Source organism: Vanellus vanellus (assembly GCF_965231255.1).
Source record: "Vanellus vanellus genome assembly, chromosome: 26".
NCBI lineage: Eukaryota > Metazoa > Chordata > Aves > Charadriiformes > Charadriidae > Vanellus > Vanellus vanellus.
In genome coordinates this window covers 5,797,945-5,817,922 of record NC_138931.1, presented here as the reverse complement: position 1 = coordinate 5,817,922, position 19,978 = coordinate 5,797,945, and the positions used below count along the sequence as shown (strand labels likewise).

Below are 19,978 nucleotides of genomic sequence, written 5' to 3'. Positions count from 1 at the left end.
CAGGCTAACACAGGGGAAGCACTAGAGCATGTCTCTGCTGGCAATCACTGATTAGCTTTTTCACTTAAAGCTTTGAGGCTCAGTTCTCTCTGATCCCTATGAAGGTCACTGGGATTGCAGCAGTGTAGCCGAGCCTCGTGCCTTCTGGAATAAAGAATATCATCAGCATCTGCAACCCAGGATCGGCTTCTGCTGGGCTTTTGCTCCCCGAAATGGTCACCAACAGAGTTTGTGTGCCTGTGGCCAGAACATCAGGGCTCTGTAGTTGTACGTGGGTCTGACGCTCGTCTGCATTATACCTCAGCACTCCCAGGTACATTTAAAAAAAAAAAAAAGTAGTACTTCTGAGTGCCTAGTTAGGATGTTCAGCAGTGCATCTGCAAGCTCTCTGCACGGCAGTAGGCTTTATCTTCTTTAGTTGGAAATGAGTCATTTCCCTGTACTGTACAGAGTTGCCCAATTTCCTTGGAAATTGTTCAGTTCTGCAGAGTCCCCAGAAATCACTGATTATAGGACTGTCTTTTCACACTGGGTGTTTTACCTCAGTCTTAATAGATGCCTGGGGATGCTTCACAAGCTAGAGTAATTAAAAAAATAATAATCATAGAAGGGTTTAGGTTGGAGGGGACCTTAAAGATCATCTGGTTCCAGCCCCCCTGCCCTGAGCAGGGACACCTCCCCCCAGCCCAGGTTGCTCCCAGCCCCGTCCAACCTGGCCTTGAACACCTCCAGGGATGGGGCAGCCACAGCTTCTCAGGGCAGCCTGCGCCAGGGGCTCAGCACCCTCACAGTCTACAATTTCTTCCTAATAGCTAATCTAAATCCCCCCTCTTCCCTTTTGAATCCACTCCCCCTTGTCCTATCACTACATGCCTTTGTAAAAAGTCCCTCTCCTGCCTTCTTGTAGGCCCCCTTCAGATACTGGAAGGTCACAATAAACGGATAGAAGGAAAGGAGACTTTACCCTGTTCATATTTAATCTGAAGGGAAGTCAGCCTTCTGTATTGACCGTTGGCAACTCATCACATAGCCCCAAACCACAGCTGAGCAAGGTCTAATGAAGACGAAAGCCTGTTAAATGAAAAAGGACCGCTTTCACCCTTGTGTTAGCTGACTGGCTGAAATGATGGCAGTTGTAGCCGTGCGGACTTAGGGTGTCTTGTACGTGACACTTGGTAATAAGGTGCAGGTAGGAGCTGCTCTGCAGCACCCTACAAACCGTGGTCAAGGAGGACATTGAGGTCTGCGAGGTGGGCTTGTAGACCCTCACCTACAAAAACTGCTGAGAACAAGGATGATGGAAGAGGTGTAGCATTAACCATAACAAAGAGGCACAGTGGGCTGAGCAGAAAAGCAACTGTACAGTGACGCCATTTTAGATCTGTATATCCAACATGCTAAATATCACCAGCAATTATACTTGCCTGTTCTGAGATCCGTATGTATCTTAAAAGTCTTCAAACATTGCAGGGGGAAAATAATAATTAGGTCTGTTTACAACATGCTGATCCAGTCTTGTTGGTATTGCTGGGAGCTCGTACCCAAAAGCCAGCCCAGTCGAGCAAGGTAGCGATGTGGGAAAAAGGAAAAGGGCTGTGCAAAATGTAAATATTTTTTTGCTGTCCCACAGTAAACCAGGGCCTGGCTAGCCTATCCGCTCAGAACAGGAGCCTGTCAGCGGGATGGCTGTAGTTATTACCATAATACAGGAAATAATAGTCATGGGGAAAATCCTGCCCCAGTCGGAGGGGGGAAGGAGCACGGTGCTGTCATGGCAGCATTACTCTGGCAGCCACAGGCTTCTCGCGGTTCTGTTTTCTGGGAAACAGAAAGGGAGGGACAGCAGGCTGGGAAAACCAAATTTTTTGCCATTTTAATGTTTCCCTCTGCTGTTTGAAATCCCAGCTCTGGCCTTCCCCGTTAAGGCATGTGGAAAGGAGAGGAGCCGGCTGCTGCAGATGCCGTAGGCTGGAAAAATCTCCTGATTTCTGAGGGAAAAAAAAAGAAAAGAAAAAAGCTGGAAGGAACCCAAAGTTCATTGAAAGGAAATTTCATGAGATTTTAGCTAAATTAAACTTCCTTGTAGCCGGACCCAAGGGCTTTGGGCTCTTTGGATGAGCTGTATTGCTGCTTATGGGCACCTCGCTGCAAGCTGTGAGGAGCTGGTGTGGGAGGAGGAGGAAGATATAATTTAATAGTAAATCTAAGGTGCAGGCTTTACAATATCAGCCGTTACATTTAAAGCATTCAACGAATCTTGAGGGCTGGCGACATCTCTAGTTTATTTTTAGTTTTGTTTGAAGCTCTTGAGCCAGGCGCTGGTGGGGCCTGTGTGAAGACAAGCCTCGTACTTCAGCTCAAGCCCAAGATGTCAGAGAGGGAGGGGCTTGTGACAGGAAAATGTCAAGTTTAAGCGCACGATTTCGAAAACAAACGTCATAAACGGGCTGAGGGGAACCCTCCGCACCGGGGTCCCTCTCCACAGCTCCCTCACGGCCCCGCCGAAACAGCGCCCCCTCCTCGCGCCCCCCGCCCCCGGGCGGAGCCGCGCTGCATGCCGGGAGTTGTAGTCTCCGCTGCGGCGATGCGGCTCCCACCGCTTGGCGCGGGGGAACTACCGCTCCCAGAGTGCCCCGCGGCGGGGCCGGCTGCCGCCATTCCACCTATTCCCCCCCCGCCGCCGCCGCCGCCAAAGCGCGTTCGCCTCCTCCGCCGCGCTGTGGGGTGGGGGGTGCCGGCCGCGCTCCCCGCTGGCGGTGTGTGGGGCCATCCTGGGGCGGCGGGGCCCGGCCGGAGCCCTCCGGGCTGGCGGGGGCGGCGCTCCCGCCGGCAACCGGGACTTCCTGTGACAGCCCATTTCCTGGTCGGATGGGGCCGGCGGGGGGCGGCGGCGGCGGCGGGGTCGGTCCCTGACGGGCTCGGTGGCCGCCGGGAGCTCCGCCAGGCAGCGATGCGGGCCCCGGGCCCTACCGGCAGGCGGCCCCCGCCGTGACCCGCCGCGGTGCAGCCTGCTGGGGCTGCGGCAGGCCGGCCGGCCCCGGGTGCCGCTGCGGGGTGTATGGAGGCACCCCCTGCCCGCAGAGAGGTACCGGGCGGGGGGCCCTGTCAGTCGGGGCTCCCTGAGGGGGCTGCGGTGGCCCGGGCCCTGGTGTGGGGATAACCGCCTTTCCCCTCTCGTTATCTCCCCCTCCCCTTCTTCCCTGTGGTTTTGCAGGTGTGAACCCCCCCTCCCTCCACGGAGGACGGCGCGCCCGGCTCGGCTTGGCCCCGCAAGGCGAGCGGCCCCGGGTCCACCCCCACCCCCGCCGGGCCCGGCCGGGCTGCAGGAGGGACAAGGAAAGGAAGGGGGTTTGGGACTTTAAAAATAGCATCGCCCCCGTAAGCAGGCGGCTGCTGGTGCTGCTGCTGCCTCCTGAGAAATGAAGAAGTTTTTCGACTCGCGTCGGGAGCAGGCTGGCTCCGGGCCTGGGTCGGGCACCAGCGGCGGCGGCGGCGGCAGCGGCGGCCCGGGCAGCGGGTACATCGGGCGGGTGTTCAGCATCGGTCGGCACCAGGTGACGGTGGACGAGGTGCTGGCGGAAGGTAAGAGCCCTGGGCCTCTTGCAGAGCCCGCTGCCTTGGCTTCTTTATCCCTCCTCCTCTCCCTCACAAAGCTGGAGAGGGAGGCCTTGGCCTTTCCCCCGCACCCCGCCTCCCCTCTGCCCCTAACTCCCCTAATATTTCATTGTCCTTGACAGACTTGCGATCCAGTGGCATCTGCAAGCTGACATGTCTGGTCTTCCCATGTGTAAGCCCAGTGTGGGCTTCGTTTGCTTTTGTGTTTTTGGTTTGTTTTGTTTTTAATTAAATGCTTTAGAAATCGAGGGGATCTCAGAAGTTAATTGTTTCCCACCTTCCCTGAACTGGGAGTTTAAGAAAAACAAACCCCAAACCAAAATTGTCAAATGTTTTGGTGCAGAACAAGGTGCTGTAAATAAAGATAGCGGTGGTCTTCACTCTAACTTTCTTTAGCCGGTTGCCTCCTTTCCTACCTTAAGCAGAGAGGAATAAACCACCGACGGGCAGAGCAGAGCTAGCTGTGATCTGGGATGAGGGATTTCTGTTTGTGTGGGCTTTCTGCAGGGGTAGTAGTAATCCCAATTGCATTTTTTTTTCCCCTAAAGATAACAATTACAAAAAAAATGAGCAGTACGGGTTATAAAACTCTTTATGCGTACAGTACTTGCAGTGCAGCAAGCTGCTGGTGGTATTTTTTAAAATTGTAACCAGCGCTCCTGCTTTAGCTATCACTTTGCATTTCATTTGTTTGGGCTCTAAGGAACCTTATAAATGTCTGTGTCTGGTAACCTTAGCCTCGACCTTCAGAGAGATGTTGGCCTCCTTAGACCTGCTCCTGGTCCATCTCCTGCGCAGCATCCTTTGCAATTTCAGTCAAAACAGTGTTTTGTTTTGATCTTGTAATTGCGAGGGAGAGGGTAGCTGCTTTATGAGAGCTGAGTGGGAGGACCTGTGTTGGCTTTTACAGAAAGAACCCTAAAATGGAAAAGGGACTCTGTGTACGCTGTGTGTGTTCAGGTTTGTAAAAAGTCACCACAGTGTACAAGCAAACAGATCTGTGACCATCTTTCAGACATGGTTTCTGATATGTTCTGCTGCATGCTGAGCTGAGAGGAGCATGGAAGACAGTCCTTCGGTTAGTAACTATAGTGATTATTTTTTTTTCCTGACTTGGAATTTGCAATATAGGTTTGCCTTGGCTGATGTTTCCGAGACCCTTTTGGCCCTAGGAGCTTAGGAACTATGCGAGCTAAACCTGAGAAGCTGTCACAGTCTTTTTATTTAATGCAGGTTAACCTCATCCTGGTAACATGGGAAAACAGTCTTTTTTTGCTGATGAATAATCTGTTGGCAGGTTCTGCCCCGGTGCTGACGGCACCAGGAAGTGAGCTGGTGTCACTGGGCTCTTTCCTGCTCAGCAGGCCTAAGCTATGGCCACCAAAGGTGCAAGGTGGCAGCACAGCTTGCGTGGCAGAAGTGCCTCCTTTCTGTACCTTGCTGTCCTGGAAGAACTGCTGCCTGTGAGGGCTTTTCCCTGTGACTCCTGTTTTCTTGGCTGGCCTCTGGGATGGAGCACGGCCTGGGGTTGGCTACAGCTCTTATATCCGCATGCACAGGTCAAGCGAGGTGCAGCAGGCCTGTAAGATAGGTGCTGTGTTCTCTTCCTGCCCATGCCATAAGGCAAAGGAAGTTCTTTTGGTGAAATATGCTCTGCAGGTGTTTTCCTCACAGTTAGACTCCTGGTGCAGGCTGTCCCAAATCCTTCTGTGTGGTGAGGGAAGTCTCCAAGGGGACAAGAGCAAAGTGGTTTGCAGGTTGTTGCCTTTTGATGGGAACACAGGGGTGAAAATGCCATCTCCTTTATAGGAAACGTAGGTCATCTGGGGAGTCAACATGGGTCAGAAGTGGTGCAGCTTTGCGTACTTCTGGCCTTTTGGTGTAGCTGTGCGTGCTCCCCAAGTGCTGGTAAACAGCATTTTTTCACTGACTCAGCTGGAGACCTGGGGAGCTCTCTGGCAGCATGGTCCCTGCCCTACTGACGTCCGAGTCCTTGGCTGGAAAACTTTTCTGTATCTGCAGTGAATTTTGGTGGTTCAGCAGTGTTGAAAAGGTAACTTGTGAAGTCTTGGCTATTTCTGCTAAAAGGAAAAGTCCCCTGGGAAGTGCTTTGTAGGAGGAGGTGGAGTATCCTGTCTGAGAAAGAAACGTCTCTCATCCCTGTTGCTTTAGAAGGGAAGAGGAGAGGAGAGGCCTGCCTGTGTTTTGGTGCAGCATGTGAAGCCTGGCAAATAAATGAGATGTAAAAGTGGCTTAAACGAAAGAGTCTCTGAAATGATGATGGATGGTGTGGGGGAGACTTGAGTTGCAAGCCTGAGGAACTGGTTGAACCAGAACTTTTGGAATTAAAGTGTTGGGATTTACCTCTGTCTGTCAAAGCTGTGACCGGTCACGCTCAATTCTGCTGAGCAACCCTGCTGAAGATGACTGCTCCCTGGCCCAGGATGGGAGTCCTTAATGCAGGCGCTGTGAAGTGTGCCAGATGGCAGATGTCTCCCTGTGCTCGCAGTCTCTTGCGTACATCCCCCAAAATATCCACTGTGGTTAGGTACACCCCCCACCCCCTTAAAAATAGTTGTGTCTGGATACATGCTTTCCTGGGTGGGTAGGAACATTCCTTCCTTTTGGAAGGAAGTGGATGGGAATAATATAGAAGGAACTTGAATGATTGGTTGTCCATGGTGTTACAATATCGGTGAATCAGTTTTGTGTTTTGTTGTTTTGTGTTTTTTTTTTTTTTTTTCAAACCATACATTGCAATAGGTGATTCTTGGTTGAGTCTTTGTAGTTGTCTTGCTCTAATCCATAGAATATCACAAATAATCTCTTGAAAAATTCCCTTCCAAGTTTGCATGAGGATTAACCGCTTTGGGAGGTCAGCATTGCTGGCCTTGGAGATCTGCAAGGCTGAGGTTAAAGTCGGTGGCATCAGCATAGTGCTCCAGAACAGGCTGAGGGGGGGTTGTTACTGACTTTAAAAGGTGACGGGTGTTTCAGGGAGCTGAGGTGAGTGCTTAGGAGGCATTTGAGCGTGTGGGTGAGTCAGCCAACTATCTTACTGTTTTCTTTATGAAAAGAAACCAAAACAGTGTGATCGAATTGGCTGCTGCTTTTTGTTTCTACCTGTTTTGGGGGGGTGGGGAACCTACCCCCAAAGCCCACACTGGAGCTGTAAGGAGGATGGTGACTCTGTGATGAGGACCAGAGCAGCAGAAACATTTAGAAGGATGTTGCCAGAAATCAGAAATTTGCTGAGGAGTTTGTGGGATGTACATGTGTGGCAAAGTACCGCAAGCCACACGGACTCCTCTGAGCTACAACAAACGAGGTGGGGATTGCCCCAGGGTCCAGATTTCAGAGGGCTATGTTTGTGTTACTCTGTACCTGCAATATTGTAACAGAGTGCTGAACTGGTCCAAGGTACGTAAGGTTGATGGGGTGTGTGTTCGAGCCAGGATTTTGTTTGTCTTGGTCTACTTCTAGCAAAAAATAGAGGCTGCATTTCTTCAGGTCTGTGAAAAGTCAGTTTTTCAATTAGTAGTATTTTTCTGAAGGTGCTACTTGTAGTCCTTTCCCCTTAAAATGTCTGAGTTAGGGGATTCAGGTTTAATAATTGTCAGATATTTCACTGAATTCTTTTTCTGATACATGCCTATGTGTGTGCTGCTAATGTATATTTCAAAGCATTTAATGGTAGTCATTATAAACCAATGCAAAATTAGCTTAAATTTGCCAGCTATGCTTTTTACTCTGTTTTGAAAAAACAGACATTGTGAGAAGGTTTCATCATGGTTTTCTTTAGCAGACCTTCAGGCTGACGTGTTTATGAAGAGCTTGGTAAGGCTGTGAATGCACAACCTGTGCCCTGTGGAGGAAGGTGGCCCCCTGAGCTGCCTAAATGTGAGATTGGGCTAATTGCAGAGGGCTTCTGCTGACCCCTGCCTGGCTTGCCCCCAGCACTCCCGTTCGCAGGAGCATGCAGCACTGTAACTTGAAGTCACTGTCATACTTTGAAATGACATGTGAGCTTCTTCTGAAATAACTTCACTTTAAAACAAACCCCGTCCGAGGCAATTTTGCAGATTTACATGACCCTCAACCCAATTCCAGTGTGGTTTGGTTCAAGACATCGCTTTGAAGTGTATTTTGTCAGTTATTGCCTTCTAGCTTCTGCCAAGTGCCGGCTGCTAATCAGATGACCAGTGACATTTGGATTAGGAATTAAACTATTTCTCCTCTTGGAATGGGGCATGTGATTTATGTTTTTATTTTTTTCCCCATTGCTTTTCCTGTGTACCTTGTTATGCAGGGCATGTGCACCGTGCTTCGCGCTGCACGGTATGATATTGGGTCCTCTGTGTTTCAGTAGTCTGGGTTTTTTGGGTGTACAAGCCAGGCAAACCGGTGAAGAATCTCAAGTGAGTTATTTGGTAAATGTCGAGGTATCCCAAGTGCTTTGGTGCTTTTAGCAGCACAGATTTTGCTGGGGCAGAGTGTGTGCCATGTCCCTAGATGTAATCGGGAAGGAAAAGAAGGTGTTAGTGGATTTAACTGGGTAAGAAGTTGTATAGCCCAGAGACTCACATCATCTAGCCTCACTTGTAAGCTTTATGCAACATGTCAGAGAACAGGTCTGGGATTGTACACGAGGGTGGCTAGTTTCTTGTGTAACAGCTATATTGGCTAAAAGCATATTAAATGGCAGCGTTAGCCCAGTGCGGTCATGGGGGGATGAGTCTTCCCTAGTCATCTTCGCAGAAAGAGCCTTCCACATTAAAACAAAATAGTTTCTAATTCAAGCAGTCCTGCGCCAGCCTTATGAAGTTGTCAATTACTTAGTATAAGAAAGCTTAGTTTTGGGATTCTGGCTGGGGAAAACACAGGGTTTAACTATCCAACTCAGGTCTTGCGTAAGTGTTCTAGTAGCTATATAGGAACAGGTTATGAACCTCTGGTTGCAACACCAGCAATGATGTTCTGGATCTAAGGAGAACATGTACTGCCGTAATGTTTTTATTGTGTGGTGGGCCTTCTCCCCTTTGTGCAGGAGCTTGTCAGCAGAGAAGAGAGCAGGTGGTAAGTTATAAATGTGCTGAAGACAGGCTGGAATCCACTTTGGGTTTAGCACTTGCTGCCTTCCAAGCTCACCCACCTCCATTAATCATGGCTAATAAGGGGTCAGAACTGACTAGGTGCCGCACACTTGCATTGAGACTGGAAGCTGCTGCCTTTGAAGGTGACTTTTCCCAGTGAAAATAATGATTTGGGCAGACTGAGGCTGTGCTTTGGAACAGCAGCTTGCCAGCTGCAGGACTTGTTGCGCTCCTGGAAAGTCACAACCAATTTGCCTTCATTTGTACTAAGTAAGTGTTTACTCGTGTTTCACATGTGGAAGGAGACAGGAAGTCTCTGAGGAGAAACAAGCCATAAGCAAACTCTGTTTACGGAGGAGTTCTCTTCTGATAACGAGAGGTAACTGAATAAATAAGTTGCCCAGGGAAGGATGCCTTCTTTCTTGGATGGGAGGAAGCACAGCATGTTCTTCTGGAGGTAGCGTTTTGGAAACCTACCTCCTTAAATCAGATACTGGCTGCTGTACTTTTTTTGAGTGTAGGAACAATACTGACAGTGATTTACAAGCACAAGGAAAAGATTTGGAAAGGCTTAAGTTAGACACAGTTGCAAGGTAATTCTCTCTCATTTGTGGCTTTTTATCATTACAGAAACTTTCCTTTTCTCCTCTTGTGGGAAGCCCAGGCATTGCCACTAAAGGAAATTAAGGTTATTGTTAGCTGCCTACAGTACGATGCGGTAGAGTGAAAGCAGAGGAGAGCTGCTGCAGCTCTTCTAACATGAGGAGCTCTCGCTACCCTGTTGCCAGAGTATCTGAGCCCTGGCGCAGTCTGTGAAAATGTCCTTCCGTTCCTTTCAGGGCTGCTGGGAAATAATATACTGAGATAGGAAGGTGAAGCAATGCAGAGTATGTGTGGCCAAGTCAGGAATTGATCTCTGGCCTTCCAGATTGAGTGCTTTAATTGCAGTCTGTGTTTTCTCTCAAATGCTGCCTCTGTGTGTTTTAAATGGGCGTGCTCTTGGCACACATGTGATTTGGGCATAAATCTACGCTTGCTCTGTGGCAGAACCCATGCTGACATCAGGACCCCGGGCCATGTGTCACAGGATTGGATTAAAGACTTTTTTGGAACAAGATGGTCATAGCATCTGGTTTGCTTCATGATTTTGCAGAAACAAATTATGTACCGGTGATGGGTGATCTCATAGATTAAAAATAAAAAAAAGCTATCAGCAGCTGAGTTACCCAAGCAGAGACTTTGCGTGCGTGTACATCCACCCCGCAGCTAAGCTGGAAGCTGATGTTGCGATGGGGACAGGTAGATCTGATCTTCATTCATTTGCTGTGGGGAACATGCTGGTTTTCCTTCCTATTTGGTGTTTGTAGGGCTGTAATAGGGAGGTGACCCCAAAATGTGCCTGTGTGAACTTAAAAAACCAATCTGGCACGCTCTTCATGTGATAGTAAAATACATGGTCTTCTGAAGCTATCTAAATGCACAGCTGTTACTCAGATGAAATCTTAGCTTGTATCTCCTTTACTTCTGTGAGCTAAATGATGCTTGTAAGGTTGATGTGTGCTTTTGCTGTACAACTCTAACAACAGCAGTAAAATAAACTCGGAGCTTGTCTCTTAAAGGAGTGCAGAATACTCTGTGAGAAGCATGCTGTGGCCTGGTTCACATGGGCTCCCCCTGAACATCAGTTTCTGTTCAAAGCACCACAGCAAGGAAGATGACCCCTTGGTTTGATGTGGTGTACCTGTTTTTGTGACTTTAACTGCTGTCCTGGATTGCTCATGGAAGCTATTCAGATGTTGCGGGAGTGACAGTGATGTAAAACAGACTTTCAGGGTGTTTTAAGATACTTAAAATGAACACAAATAATCAGTGCTGATGTGTGAGGAGCACAGACGTGCAGACCTATTGCTTTATGTGCCTTCTCTGCATGACCTACCTGCTAAGTCAGTGATACTTTAGTTACCTGTCATGAACCTCTGTAGGATTAATTGCTTCTGACTTGGGAAGTGCTTCAGAAATAAAGACCTTCTCTCCAGTGTTTAGCTGCTGCTTTGGAGGAGTGAGCTGGATCGATAGGAAATCCCTGCCTTGCGACAGCAGTGCCTTCACATGAAGATACTGGTGGCTGCTCTTGACCCTTGGGCTCTAGTCTAACAACGCTCTTCATGACCTTTGGCAAGAAGTGTAATACCAGGGAACATGCAAATGAATGGTGGCGTGAAAGATACAGTGAAATCCTTAAAAAAAAAAAAAAAAAAATATCCTTTTAAGTTAGGAGAAAGATCTGTGAAAGTACATGTGTGTGTGCATACGCTCATGTGCTGACACTTACCTTTCTTTTTTATGCAGGTATCATAGCACCTCTCATTAGGCAGGCATACGCGTGGCGTGTAGAGTGCGGATGAATAACAAGGAGTAGCCAGCCCTCTGGGATTCAGCACAAGTAGGCAGGAGACGTTGGCTGGAGGGAAGAGGCAGCCCCATATCTGTTTGGGGAGAGAGTTGGGGTAAAGGCAGGAGATAAACAAGGATGGCTCAGTGGCTGGGATCGAAAGGTTCTCTCTTAACAGGATCCCTGTTGCTTTGAGTAGAGTTCTGCAAATGTCCCGTTGGGCAGCTTACACGCTTGAGAGATACCTGCTAAACTCATCCGATGTCTCTGTGCCTTAGGTTCCCCCTTGCAGTGCAGGTAGTGTCAGCAGGATGCTTGTGACCGTGTTGGGGAGCAGGTGACATGGATGGTAGCTGATCTGCACTGAATATTCCCTGGGAATTTCAGCAAGTGCTGCTTGCAAAGTTGAGTCTGTTCTGACTTAAGCTCTTTGGCTGTATATTCATTACGGCCCTTTCACAAGTCTGCAAGTGTAAGATGACACAAGAAGCCAGCCCCAGTTTTCAACTGGTGAGATCCTGCTGGTTCTTATGTTCTTTTTTTTTATTGATTATGTTTGTAAGGCAATAAAAAAAAAGGCATCGCAGAGCACTGATGTGTGATTGTGGTGTGACAAAGGATGAAGGAGGGATGGTACGGCAGAGAGAAAGAGAAGGGGCAGTACAGACTTGGGTCAGACTCGGTCCTGGGGTGCCTTGAGTGCATATTTCTGGCAAGAAAAATTCTGCTGAAAGGCAGAGCCTTTCTTTTGGCCTTTAGCTATCGCTTTGGAGTTAGAAGATGTACTTAGAGATATGTGAATATGAATTTACGCTTCTGTTTCTATACCTGATTACCAGTTGTAGTTTAAACTGTTGCGCTGTCTCTGCTCTTCAGGGAACATAGATTCCTGTGTACTAGGTGTCATACAACGTGTGGTTCTGTGCGTGGTTGTTCCCCTTCCCCTCTCTGCAAAGTAGACAAACAGATGGTGGAGGAAAGGCTTATCAAATTATTTTACAAATGAGAAACTGAAGCCCATGAAGATGCAGCCGTTTGATAAGGGCTATGTAGGAAAGCAGTGACGAAGCCTTGTATTAAATGCAAATGTTACTCCTTGTCTGGTGTTTTAACCACAGTGTCATTAATATTCATGTCACCATAGTATCGAGGAACTTTTATCATGGACTAGAGCCCTGTGTCACATAATGAAAACACAGAACAAAGACTGTCCATGCTCCTGGGAGATGCCTGGCTGCCCTCGCCTCTCCCTGCTGAGGCTCAACATTTGCGTTCGGTACCAAAATATGCTCGTGTGCTGCCGTTTTAGGAGACATATTCAGAGAAATGCATCACTAGGTGCAAGCAGCTGTAATCTTACAGCTGATCATGACACGATAATTAACACACAGTATCTTCAAACAATCTGATGTTATTCAGAGACCACGGGAAACACACAGACTCAACCTTGCTCACACAGCGTTCAACAGAACATGTGACAGGATTAAACATGTATTGGATTTTTTAAAATTAAAATGATGCTATTTTTGGAGTGGGACAGATGGTGGTTTTCTACCTTTTGCTTTTGTTTTGAACTTAACAACATAAGAAGCACTTACGTTGTACCTTTGAAGCTTTTCTGTGACCGAGCAGGCTGGAAATGCATATATTAGTATATTATATGTAAGTTGGGATTCTTAAGCAGTTATGTAAGTTCATTTGAGCTGATGAATTAAATCCCTAATAATTATGGGGCTTGTGAGTAACAGTCACAGGACTGCAGGTTCTTGACCCCTGCTACCCTTTCCTGTTTCTGGACATCTGACAAATGAAAAGACAGGCATATGCCTATTCGTATCTCTCTCCTTCCTCACCTGTGTCTATGTAGAAAAACTCAAAGCCCTGCTTCATGTAGGGCTGATACTTTATCTTTTTATTCTACTTTATTTTTCCCTGTGCTGAATGATGGATACCGTGTGCTCCTGACCGTACCTAGTGGTTTGAATTCCCTGAGAGCTGCCTGGTGCGATAGTAGATACCTCTCTCCATGCTTGGCATGTACCGAGGAGTTGAAAAGTTCATTGCTGTCTTCAGGGTTTGATTAGCATATCCTCTTTAGGGCAATATTATGTAGCCCTTAAGTTGTGTTTTCCTGTTACTCAGCAAGATGGCACTTCTGTGGCTCAAGATTATACCTGTAGTTATACAGGAAACCTGAAAAGGTTGAAATCTGAATTCCTGGGTTTAAGCAGAAGAAACTTGTTTGACGCAAACCTACATGTGGTGGTGGGAAACTCCTATAGTATCGTGTTAGCTGTAAGCATGAGCTGTTCCTAGGATGTAAGTTTTAGGGTTTCTCTTGTGTTTTTTTATGCTGCTTTGCTCAATAGGGATGTCTGGGTGCTACTATAGTAATCAAAATTCCTAAATGTCTAACTTGTCTGTTGCCATGAGCTCTCTTTGGATCCTTGCATAATTGCTTCCCAAGTGGAGTTTGCTGTTACCATAGCACTTCAGGGCTCCAGTAAGCCCTCTCTGGCTGGCCCTCGCAAGCAAGTCCAGTTAAAAACCAGTCCCAGCCCCGGCCAGCTTATTTCTGCTTCCTCTTTCCTCCCTGCCTCCAACTACAACCTGCTCTCCGCTCAATGAGTTTTGTTTTTTCTCCCGTCGATGTGATTCACCGCTTCCTTGCCTTTCCAGTGAAGCTTTTCAGCTGCGTGCAGTTGCTGCAGCTTCTTGCTGGCTTTGCAGTTCCAGTCATGTTCACTCAGAACCAGTCATGCTCCGCAGCATGTTTATGCCATTGCTAATTTCACTTGGAGATGAACGAGGTCTCAGATGCTATTAGCAGCTGCTTGGAATAATAGCAGCTGAAATGTGCTTTTTAGAGGGCTGACTGATAACTAAACAAATGATTTTTTTTTTCTTTTCTTTTTTAAAGCTGTGAGTTATTCATGACCCATTAATTTATTTTTTTTTTTTTAGTCTTACGGGGGAAGTTCAAGGACTAAAATTGTCACAATAGAGAGGGACTGTGTCTGCTTTGCCAAGTAATCTACTTGGAGGCTATGTATGTTGCTGCATAGTAATAAAACACTGCTCGGTCAGCTTTGGGTTTCCGAGTCTGCCTGTCGGGGAGGAATCAAGTGGATGCACAGGACTGTAAAGCAGAGCACATGCCTCGCAAATCTACCCACGTGAACATCGCAACGTGCTCCCTGCTGTGAAGGCCAGTGCAGCTCCGTAGCCTTTAGTCAGTTGCTATTTGTTATGAAATTGCTGTCACAAATACTGTGAGACTTTAATACTTCTAAATTAAGGTGTCCAGGCCATGTTCTCACTGTGTTCTTGGAGGTAGTGTTATAAGCTATTGCTGCCCTTGGACTAGAGCTTTTGAAAAGGGAATGCGGAGTTAATGCACAGAATGGATCTTGCCCACTGATTATTTTAGGCTTCTAATATGCTGTTCCATGGCAGAGATTAATTTCCTTTCCTTCCCGTGCGCCCCCCGCCATATTTTTCCTCCCCTCCTTTCTCTGGTACCTTCTGTGATGTACAGCTTCCTTTTTTGACTTTCTCCATGGAACTGGCTGGGAGTTGAAGGGGAATCGTCTAGGGGAGAGGAGTGGCTCTTAAAGATCTGTAATGAGGCAAGGTCCTGAAAAATGGAAAGAAGTGAAGCTGAACAGCTTTAAATCAGACCTATCAAAATAAAACTCTGAGAAGTGAGAAAGAGGCAGTTAAGCTTTTTCTGTGTTGTCAATACAGTGAAAATGCCTCTGACTATATAAATATTTTGTGGCTGTTTGCAGTTGTGAGCATCATAGCTAATAAACCAAATGTTCATCCAAAAAACCCACAACAATCCCAAACCAACCAGTCATGCTGTCCTACAATGAGGAGAGGTAAAGACTGTGCTTCTGTTCTGTGGTGAGTGACGTTTCTAGTTGTATTATTTTGCACAATTTAGGCACTCGTGGCCATGACTGCCACACTAACATTAACTATGACGTCCTGCCTATTTAAAAAGCGCCTAGAAGAGGGTGGAGCCTGTAAATCTAAATCTGTCTTGTCATGGCCTAGATATTGCAGCAATGACACTAAGCGAGGGCCCTATAATTATGTTGGTAATATTGGATAATCACGTTAGGATCCTCAGCTACGGTAAATCTGTGTAGGGCTAACTATGCCTCTGCTTCGCTCCTGCTGAGAATCTGACCCACGAGCTCTGCCTGAGCAGAGCCTTTGCTTTACCTGGGGAGAAGCCCTTTGCTCTGGTGGATACGCTCGATGCTCTATTTAAGTTTGTCTGGTGGTATTTTAAGAGTAGAGCTTAAGCAGCGCTACAGCTGGGGCTGTGAGAGCCGCTGCTTTTTTTAGTTGGTAGTGAGAGGAGTTTCTAAAAAGCAGGGCTTTGCCCGCACACCTCGGGCTTTTTTTTGCCGTATTGGGTGCAGATCTCTGCCTTCATGGTGTGTGTTGACTAATCAATGCTCACGACTGGAGATACCTTTGTAGTTGGGTTTGGTTGTTTTGTTTGTTTGTTAAAACTCTTTCTTTCCCCCCTCCCACTTAGTCAGTTCTGCAGCAGTTGCATTTTGTATCTGGCACAAAGCTGATGAGATTCTGGGCTTTCTGTGCCCAGCAAACTTGCTCAGCGTGAAGCTGCCTGACGGATTGTTGCTGGCCAGCAATGGAAGCTCTGCTTCTTTTAAGCCAATAGAACATGCAAACTCTATTGCTCATATGTGCAAATTTACTTTGTGGAGACCAAATCCTTTCCAGCTCAAATGTGAGCTGCGTGGAGAATTTCTTGCTGCTTAGAATGGTTATCGTTGGTGGAAGAGTGCAGAGCCTCATGCCTAAACCTTGAGGCCTCGAGCTGTAGGGCTGCACGTGCAATTCTCTCTGCCACAGCCTGGCTGTGTGAAATGGAGGATTGAATGTGAGTTTATGACTTGCTCTGCTCAGGACTGGTGTCGGTGTGAATGTGAACCAGGTGAACTCGGAATCCACCTTGATTTCCCAGCGCTGCTTTCCTCTGGCAGTAGGACAACCCTGGGAAGCCCCAGCCTTTGGTATGATCCTTCCGTGCTCCGTAAGGAGGGAAGGTGGGTTGGTGATTGTATGGGGCTGCTGCCCAGCAGAGTTTGGCTATTCTTCTAGAGTTTGTCCTATGCCAGGAGGATGCTATCCTTGGATAACTTGATACACAGCCCGTGTATTTTACAGAATCACAGAATCATCAGAGTTGGAAGGGACCTCTAGAGAGCATCTAGTCCAACTCCCCTGCTAAAGCAGGATTGCCTAGAGCACGTTACTCAGGACTGCATCCAGGCGGGTCTTGAAAATCTCCAGAGAAGGGGACTCCACAACCTCCCTGGGCAGCCTATTTTCTTCAGTTAAAGTAACCCTAGAAATATTTTTAAAATGAGAAGCTGCATTTCCTGTAAGTTCAGTTTAACCCTGAGCTCTTTTGACTTTTTACAGTTGTATCGCTGTTACAATCTTCTTTTGAGTATGGTCACTATTAAATTCCTGACCTTGTTGCAAATATACCTGCTTAGCTAATTTTCCATCTGCTTAGTATCTCATCTGGGGAGATGCAGGCTTCAGCTGATTGTACTGATATTTGTGCCTGATTCAGGTTTCCTGTCTCAAAATACTAGGTGTCTTTTATGCTTTATCTAGGTGCTGTTTATTTTCCCTGCAGTTTGAAGCTCTGATTTGCTCCTCTGGCCACTTAAAATGGTCAGAACGCGGATGAAATTTGAGTGATGGTGACCATTGCTACTTACACAAATGAAGCTCGCTCAGCTGGAGTTAGTGGTTTGCTTTTTTTTGTCTTTGCCCTCAAGATAACTCTTAAAGGTTCAGACTATTTAATTGGCAGTTGATGTTCCAAGATCTGATTTGATAAGTTTCCCAGAGCAGTTCTATCTCCACTCCAGTATGAAGCCTTTTAAAGCACTGTTTAGGGACAATGGAAGCAGCTCAAAGAATACACTAACCCACAACTTAAACCTTAGTAAACCAGCCAGAATCTACACTGATTTTTGTCTTGTTTTAATGGTGTTTAACTCCCTGTACAGGTGAAAGTGGTGAGCTAAGACACTGAGAGCTGCATATTTCCTCTTGGAAATGAGCATGGGGAGCTTCCCGGGGACTGCTCCCGTGCGTGAAAGGAAGTGTGATGCTTGGTTTTCTGCTGTCTCATTTACATCATAGCTATTAGGCCTGCATGGACTCTAAGGACTTGTATCTTTGTGTTTCGAGCCCTTGAGCTGAAGGAGAACCCCCGCAGTACTGTGCAGACCCTGCAGAGATCAGTGGTTTGTAGTCTTGATGCACAGAGTTCATCTGAATAGCTTGCTCCAGGTGCTACTCTAGGAGGTGCTGGGGCAGGCCTTTTACATTGAGGTAGTCCCTCAAACTTGGCACTGTTATGCATTACCATAGGTCAAGTGACTTAAAAAAAAAAAAAAAACCAAACAAAAAACCCCAACTAAGTAAAGCTTGTTATTTCCTTTGAGGTAGAAAATCTCAGCTGAGAGTAGACCTGTTTAGTTTAGCATTATTATCTGCTTTTCTCAGCTGGAGAGTCTGTTGGCAGGGGATAAGGGCTTTTGTTTTGGTCTTGTTCAGAACTGGACTCTTTGGTTTATAACACACATGTACACACACACAAACACACGCACCGCTTGGACTTAGAGGAACTTGGGTGTAGTAAGACCAGGAGATCCACATTCAGACTTTCCTGGTTCCACAGAGACTACTGCTCCTTCTGTTATCTGTGCAGTGTGTCCCACGTTTCACCTCTCTGTTCTCATCGCCACCTTCAGAAAGTCATTCAAGTCGCACTCGTAGCTGTGGGTTTCTGTGTATGAGCCTGTTCTGTTTCAGCTGGTGGCAGAGCACACCTTGTCTCTACTTTGTGCTTGAGCCTCCGAGCTCTTGACGCAGCCTAGGTAAAGAAAATCCTAATTTTGTAGCCTGGATCATGGGAAACAAACACCAATTATGTCCACATACTCCTGAGACATGATGCCAGCCTGTGCCTCTAGGATAGGCTATGTGTTTTCAGTGCGTGCAACTTGAGGGTGAATAATCTTTGCTTATATGGAACTAAAGTAACATGTAAATACCCTAATTTAACCAGGGGATTATGGAATTGGGTGGGAGAGTGAGTCACAGGCATTAATTAAATCCCAAACCCCAAGTGTCGTGATGAATGGTACTCTAACATGTAGTAATAAAACAAAAAAAAATACAAACATAAAGGAGAGCATTAATACAACCACCAGGCTTCAAGGCCAGGTTGGGGCTTGGAGCAACCTGGTCTAGTGGAAGGTGTCCCTGCCTGTGGCGGGGGGTTGGAACTAGATGATCTTTAAGGTCCCTTCCAACCTAAACCATTATATGAAGTCTTTCTAGTCTTTCTGTGCTAGGTAATCTGGAAAAGACACTCTGGATAGGATAGCATACCTCCAGCTGCGCAGGACGTTGTGGAGAAAAGACTGGCAGTAGCCTCTTGACATCTGTGGCGTGTAGGGTAAGAATTTGGGGTTGAAATCACAACAATGGAGAGTTTGGTGAGACTTCCTGATGGTGAGGGTAACACCACTCCAGGGACAGACCGCTCAGGAGCATGCGGAGAATGTGTAAGTAGAGTAGTTAAAGAACAGGTTAGACAGACGTGTCAGGAGTGACTATGGGCATGACCAAGTCCTGCCTGTAAGGGAGAGGCTGAGTCAGGTGAAATCTCATGCCAGACAGTGACATAGGGCCACGCTTTTTCAGTGAGACAGTGCTGTGTTGCTTACCAGTATCCTGTTGCAGCTTGGAGAGGGTGAAATGAGGGTGGAGAAAGCCTCCCTCTGTCCCTTAATCTCGTCATCCTCGACCTACCTGCATTTGACTCCACTGGGGCAAGGATAAAATCCTCTTTATTTATGCAGATTTTGTATGTTAGTCAGAAACTATAAAACAAATGGAGGGAGAGAGAAGTCTGAAGGCCCAAAGCGCTCGCCTTTTTGGATGCTGCTTAGGTGGAGATGACCATGAAAAAGGAAGAAAATACCGAAGGCAGTGCTAGTGATCCTGCAGTTATCTGTTTAACTGCAGTGAGTCTGGTGTCTTTGCTTGGGGAAAACTGAAGTGCCCCTTTCTCTGCAGGCTTTATGGTAGCAGACAACCTCCCGCTGTCTTCTAAAAAAGCAGAGGGTGTAGGAAACGCTGTTTGACTGTAGCAGCGATTAATCTTTCACCAGATCGAAGCAAGCTTAGGAGTAACAGATCTAATGTTCAGTTTTAAGACTGGATTCTTGGCAACAGTCGGGGCCCTTCATGATACCTGGCAGTACTGGGAAACCTCTAAAAATGTTTCTTCCTGTTGGTAATGTGTTGTACCATGCCCAAAAACATAATTAGAGGGGTTTCTGGGTGGACCTTCAGTCCTGTCCTGTAAGGATGAGTCGCTACTACCTCTTACTATGAGATGCTGTGGTTTGAGGGGTCTTTTCTGGCCTTTCCCTGGTTGGACACCTGAAGGTGCCCTTCTAGCACAAATTTGCTTTCTGGAGACAGCCTGCAGAGCTCGTGTCTGGAAAGCATTGCTCGGGGACGTGAGCTGTGTATGCGGGGCCTTTGCTTCATGCTGCTGGTATGAGTAGTATGTTGTCATGCTGACCCGTGCGTCCTTTGGTCAGATTCTTAATTGCTTGCTTTTTTTGTTAATCACAGGTTTTCCTCCCCTAGTAGCATCTTCTTTAAGACCATAGCTTAAAGAACAGAGGGTTTGTTTGCAAATTGCTTGTTTGTCTGATAATCTCCATCTCAAGGAAGTCAGAGCAGAGATAATGTTCCAGGTTGAACTCAGCAAATCATAGATTATGCCAGT

General features: G+C 47.0%; 1 protein-coding gene across 1 annotated transcript in view; it reads left to right on the top strand.

The window, feature by feature from the left end:
* Positions 1-2,970: 2,970 nt before the first annotated feature.
* The window catches only part of AAK1 (AP2 associated kinase 1), an 81,525-nt gene continuing 64,517 nt past the window's right edge, over positions 2,971-19,978 (top strand). Inside the window, exons 1-2 of the mRNA XM_082495831.1 lie at positions 2,971-3,085; positions 3,215-3,582. Of these exons, the coding sequence (XP_082351957.1) occupies positions 3,420-3,582 (163 nt within the window). The 5' untranslated portion in view covers positions 2,971-3,085; positions 3,215-3,419. The remainder of the gene's footprint in view (positions 3,086-3,214; positions 3,583-19,978) is intronic.